Source organism: Mizuhopecten yessoensis, unplaced genomic scaffold (genome assembly GCF_002113885.1).
Source record: "Mizuhopecten yessoensis strain PY_sf001 unplaced genomic scaffold, ASM211388v2 scaffold4481, whole genome shotgun sequence".
NCBI lineage: Eukaryota > Metazoa > Mollusca > Bivalvia > Pectinida > Pectinidae > Mizuhopecten > Mizuhopecten yessoensis.
The window spans coordinates 178099-184658 of record NW_018405568.1 but is presented as its reverse complement, the minus strand read 5'-3'; the positions used below and the strand labels follow the sequence as shown (position 1 = coordinate 184658).

The 6560-nt window shown below is 39.1% G+C and overlaps 1 protein-coding gene across 10 annotated transcripts in view; it reads left to right on the top strand.

Annotated features, from left to right (window-relative positions):
- The window catches only part of LOC110449081 (histone H3.3-like), a 10736-nt gene that overhangs the window by 2496 nt on the left and 1680 nt on the right, over window positions 1–6560 (top strand). For 3 of the 10 annotated variants that reach the window (XM_021495693.1, XM_021495692.1, XM_021495687.1), the window contains exons 2-5: window positions 2882–2997; window positions 3850–3927; window positions 5443–6198; window positions 6387–6524. In XM_021495693.1, coding sequence (XP_021351368.1) covers window positions 2882–2997; window positions 3850–3927; window positions 5443–5568 — 320 coding nt within the window. In that variant the 3' untranslated portion in view covers window positions 5569–6198; window positions 6387–6524. Of the gene's footprint in view, window positions 1–2881; window positions 2998–3849; window positions 3928–5442; window positions 6199–6238; window positions 6295–6386; window positions 6549–6560 lie in introns of those variants that run through there. The other 7 variants (XM_021495688.1, XM_021495686.1, XM_021495684.1 and 4 more) reach the window with 4 other exon arrangements.

Below are 6560 nucleotides of genomic sequence, written 5' to 3'. Positions count from 1 at the left end.
AAAGTTCCAGGGGGGGGGGGGGTGGTGGTGGTGGTGGTGGTGGTGGCTGTAGTCTATTGCAACCCTCCTACCTACCCCTCTGCAGAAGAAATCGGCGAGTTGGTCCAGAACGGATTCCGGGCAGTGGTTGGAGTCCACCCTAAGATCATATTAACGCCACAGGAAACTGAGCACCTCACACGGCTCTTGACCCTACCTGGCGTGGCTGGATTAGGGGAGATCGGGATCGACCACACAGTTGACCAGTGGCATTACCAGGAACGGCAGCTCAAGGCTTTGCTGACGTTATTGGACCCAAGCAAAGTGCTGGTGCTCCACATACGAGGAACCCGGACCGACTCCACAGGCCTAGAGGCCTACATGAGATGCTTGGATATTCTGGAACATCGAGTGTGCAGTGACCAGAAGATTCTGCTTCACGGGTCCGGAGAGTGTAGTCTGGGACTAGTTAGCCCTGTTCCCAAACACCTACTTCAGTGTCGGGACTGGTTTTCCAGTTTAACGAAAACCAGCGGCGAGCTTTGAGGGCCATCCCACAAGATCATCTCCTGGTGGAAACGGATGCTACATACTTTCCAGTCAGGAAGGAATTCCGTGCAGTGCCCCGCATCTGCTTGACGTCGCCGCCAAGAGAATCAGCGAATTGCTGGGTGGCATAAGCATGGCAGATATTCTTAAACTGACTGAAAGAAATGTCAAGAGTTTCTTCCAGTGGAGTTTATCTCGGACCCGGAAAGAGGTCAGTATACCCAAAGAAGGGTACTGGAACCGGGGAAGGTTCCAATAGTGAAGGTCCCCTCTTGACCAGGAGTGAGTCAGAAGATAGGACAATAATCTATATATATGTTTAGGGGGCGGGTGGATATATGGAGATCTCTAGGGAAATAATTGGAATTTAGGCCAGGAATCCAGTGCCGGGGGTTTTCAAAATATAACGGGGGAGAGTGTGGTGAAATTGGCTTTTTTCACAAGCATCCAAGTGACCGGGACGCTCCCTTGGACCGGGATTACCCAGGATTCCCTGGCCTCTTATGCATGAACAATTGAACGAACTACACATGCGAAACACCCAGCAATACAACATACATTCTTAGATCCAAGGACCCGGAGCTGACCTGGAGTTCCTTGGGAAACTATCCTGAAGAGCGTACCAGCACTCGGGGTGAGTGTCACACCACACAATAGTCGGTTTTTACCATACTGATATGGGTCATAGCACACAAACATATATCAGACATTTGTAACAAACCCCTGCTAGTCACTGGAAAACAAAGTCAGTGATATGGTTTGACATTTTAACCAAAAGTTAGACATCAGAAGTAATAACTTTTGTGTACACATATATATATAAACTTTATTTATTTTACAACAATTATGAAACAGGTTATTTCAACTTATATTAATCACTCTTGTTGGCCCGGTTGTTAGCGCGTGGGGAGTCTTATTGTGGGAGGAAACCGGAGTACCTGGAGAAAACCTACGTGGTTGGGCAGGTGACCCCAACCTTTTCACGTCCGATCGGGGAATCGAACCCTGGCCGCCTTGTTGAAAGACAAGTGCGCTATCCACTGCACCACCCGACCACATGATCCACATTGTATTATTTGCCAGATTATGTTGAAAAAAATGACACCGTCTTTTTATCCTGGTTTGGTGTGTTTTCATTTCACTTTATTCCCATAATTTCAGTGAAAAATTGTTACTGCAAAATGGGTAACTGTTACCCTAATGCAGGATTATTACCCGTATGTGCTGTTGTGCCATACCTGATTAAGGCACAGTGGGATGAACATAACTGACTTAATGGATAGAGGACATATTTACAATTAGAACAAGCTGCTGTAGTAGAAGGCGAGAGGTCCAGTTACGAGGGTGTCATGCCTGGTGTTTCACAAGGATCAGTTATTAGCCGATCACTATTTCAAAAGATGTGCATTCATTAGGTTGCCTTACAAGCGTCGGCTGTAGGGAATTTCCCTTTAGCTCAGCGGTAGAGCATCGGACTGGAGAGCCAAGGGTCGCGGGTTCAAGCCCCTTTGACGGCGCTATCTTTATCACTATTTCTCGTCTTATTACACTTTCCTTTTTACAAGTCAATCAAGCAAAGTCAATTTTGTTTATTATAGTGTCATATATCACAAATACATTGTACAAGTATATAGTAAGACAGTATAACAACATAAATTTACATAGCAGGGATCAGTCATCTTATTGAAAAATATATAGACATGATATCATAATTTTGTTAAGAACAGTTATAATACGTAATATATTAATAAATTAAAAGAAAGAATCACAGGTTCCAATCCAGAGAGCAGGTGATTGGGACAGCCCCTACCTAACAGTAACAAGCTGTCTGGAGTTTGTACTTATATACTATAATAAATAAAAGGTTTCTTTTACATCAACTGCATTAAAACATGATGTCTTTAAAAAATAAATAAACAATAGTGATAAATAAAATACATAAATATAATATAGATATAATTTTCTAGTTCTACCTTGTAGTGAAAGTAAGGTTTCCGAGGACTGGGGAGCCCCCACCAGTGAGGTCTGTTAAATTCACACTATTTAGTAGCTAATCATGATTTAAACGAAATGAAAAAGTAAGGACAAAACATAAAAAAGATGAGATGGCAGATGTCCTTGTGCCATATCCTGGCATGCACCATATCAACCAAGCAATTTAGCATCTTATCTGGTTTGCAAGTGTTATTTCTGTTTAAATTCTGGTTAAACACCTTTCAGATGAAACTTAAATGCTTTAAGTTTATATGGGTATAAAACATTCACTAGTTCTGATTACCCGAGCAATCAATATTCAAAACATTTTGTATTTACTTTGTATATAAATGGCCACAACTTCTCCTTTCTTTTCCAGCATCCCCCGGGAGAAAGGTGCATAGATATCGACCAGGAACTAGAGCCTTGATGGAAATTCGTCGATATCAAAAGTCAACTGATTTACTGCTTCGTAAACTTCCATTTTCTCGAGTGGTATGGGTATTTATTATTTAAATAAATTATGGTTCTTGAAATAGACTTAGGTAAAACATGCAGCTGATTGACTTTTACTGTCTATATTTATTGCTTTTTATCAAATATGTTGTCCGCTTTTGTCATGAAAACTGAAAAGAGATTTGTTCTGCTAATATGACAAAACTGTATGTATATTCCAAGCTGAAGTTATACTACAAACTGTATGTATCCAGGAGGTAGTTAACTTTCGGTTTAAGTGGTGCCGTGACCAACCCTTGTTTCAAATACTAGGTGAATGCTTGGCAAGGGGAGACCCAAACCTGGGTTGTAAATACTAAAATAGTTGTGTCTTCAGGGGTGAAGACTTTGTTACAGGTATGAGGAATTGGACTGGGTAGGAGACCAGCTAGCTCAATTGGTAGAATACCTGTCTAGAAATTAGAGTGTCCTGGGTTTGAATCCCGGTCTGGCTTTGCTTTTTCCTTTCTTGTTACATACAAATGTAGTTATACTCCAAACTGTAAGGATATCCCAAACAGTATCTATACTCCAAACTGTAAGGATATCCCAAACAGTATCTATACTCCAAACTGTAAGTATATCCCAAACAATATCTATACTCCAAACTGTAAGGATATCCCAAACAGTATCTATACTCCAAACTGTAAGGATATCCCAAACAGTATCTATACTCCAAACTGTAAGGATATCCCAAACAGTATTTTTACTCCAAACTATAGGTACAGGTATGCAATCTAAACTGTAGGTACAAGTGTAAGCCCCATGGTTCTTGCTTTATGTTCATCAAAACAAAATATATATAGTATTTATTTTATATTAATTTGAAATATTTTGATCTGTTTAATTTAGGTTCGCGAGATAGTACAAAACAAACATCCTGGTTTACAATTGCGATGGGAAGCCACAGCCATCATGGCTCTTCAGGAGGTGAGTAAATGTTGTCATGTCTGTGTAGGAGGTGGGTATACATCGTAGTGATATGGCTCTTCAGGAGGTGAATAAACGTTGATATCATGTCTGTGTATACATTATAGTGATATCATGTCTGTGTAACAGGAGGGTATACATTATAGTGATATCATGTCTCTGTAGCAGGAGGGTATACATTATAGTGATATCATGTCTGTGTAGCAGGTGGATATACATTATAGTGATATCATGTCTGTGTAACAGGAGGGTATATATTATAGTGATATCATGTCTGTGTAACAGGAGGGGATACATTATAGTGATATCATGTCTGTGTAACAGGAGGGTATACATTAAAGTGATATCATGTCTGTGTAGCAGGTGGATATCCATATATAGTGATACCTTGTCTGTGTAGCAGGTGGGTATACATTATAGTGATACAATGTCTGTGTAGTAGGTGGATATCCATATATAGTGATACCTTGTCTGTGTAGCAAGTGGGTATACATTATAGTGATATCATGTCTGTAGCAGGTGGATATACATTATAGTGATATCATGTCTGTAGCAAGTGGGTATACATTATAGTGATATCATGTCTGTAGCAGGTGGATATACATTATAGTGATATCATGTCTGTGTATACATTATAGTGATATCATGTCTGTGTAGCAGGTGGATATACATTATAGCGATATCATGTCTGTGTAGCAGGTGGATATCCATATATAGTGATACCTTGTCTGTGTAGCAGGTGGGTATACATTATAGTGATACAATGTATGTGTAGTAGGTGGATATCCATATATAGTGATACCTTGTCTGTGTAGCAAGTGGGTTTACATTATAGTGATATCATGTCTGTAGCAGGTAGATATGCATTATAGTGATACCATGTCTGTGTAGCAGGGGGATATACATTATAGTGATACAATGTCTGCGTAGCAGGTGGATATACATTATAGTGATATCATGTCTGTAGCAGGGGGATATACATTATAGTGATACAATGTCTGCGTAGCAGGTGGATATACATTATAGTGATACAATGTCTGTGTAGCAGGTGGATGTACATTATAGTGATACCATGTCTGTGTAGCAGGTGGATATGTACATTATAGTGATATCATGTCTGTGTAGCAGGTGGATATCCATATATAGTAGTGATATGGATAATCAGAAGATGATTATACATAAAATTATGATCAGTAATTTCATTGCCTATTTTTACATTATACAGAAGCAGAAAAGTGCTTTATTTACCATTTTCATGTAAGAAGAGGTTGTAAAATTAAGGGGATATAACATATATATAAACACACTGGTTATTATGATTCTTGATCAGACTACCTGGTTGTTAAAATGTTAGTTTATCACAGAAATATCCTGTTACAAGTGTCATTATATCCATTACATTAGCTGTGTTATGATCACATTTGATACCGCCTGGTGATGTTGTAATGGTAGGTCTATTATATCCAGTAGAAACCGTTTCCTTGATTCTGTGACACTGGTCATTACTTTCCACAGGCTTCCGAGGCCTACCTGGTGCATTTGTTTGAGGACGCCAACCTGTGTGCTATACATGCCAAACGAGTCACAGTAATGCCTAAAGATATCTGGCTGGCTAGGAAGATACGTGGAGCTTCTGATTAACACCTCCGACACAGGAGAGTGAATAGGAACATCAAACTGGATACCGATTGGTTTATCATTACAAAACATTTGTTCCATATACTATTTTATCCATGTTACTTGTATAACAACAGCATAGAGTGGACACGGTATTAGACATACACACAATGTTGATAACACATGTAAAGCCAATTTAAAAAACATAACTTTTTATTATCTTTTGTCCTGACCTCTGTTGACCTTCAGTCACGATAAGTCTGGGGCCTTGTGTTTTTGACCTGTAGTGTGTGAAGCCTAACCTGAATGACCTGTACATGTGGTTTCAGTCGGGATAAAACTATTTGAATTCATTAATGGCTTGTACATTCTTTTTTTTAACATTTTAAAGTGGCAGCTTATTACAATTATAGCATTATAGATATATTGTCTTAAATCAGAAGAAGCAATCTTGAGTGATTGTGCTGATAGTAAGGGTCTAGGTTATCCATACATGCTTAGTGACCAAGATTTGTAAATATTAGAACAGGTCAGTGTTTTAAGGGGATGAAATTAATTGTGATACAGACACATGGGAATGTGAAGGCAGAAATAACACATTGGCATACAATAAAATGTAGCTGTGTGAAGGTATACCAACACTAATATGTGAAGGTGTACCAACACTAATTTGTGAAGGTGTACCAACACTAATTTGTGAAGGTATACCAACACTAATATGTGAAGGTATACCAACACTAATATGTGAAGGTGTACCAACACTTATATGTGAAGGTATACTGGCTATTATGTGAAGGTGTACCAACACTAATATGTGAAGGTACATTGGCTATTATGTGAAGGTGTACCAACACTAATATGTGAAGGTACACTGGCTAATATGTGAAGGTATACCAACACTAATATGTGAAGGTATACTGGCTATTATGTGAAGGTGTACCAACACTAATATGTGAAGGTACACTGGCTATTATGTGAAGGTGTACCAACACTAATATGTGAAGGTACACTGGCTA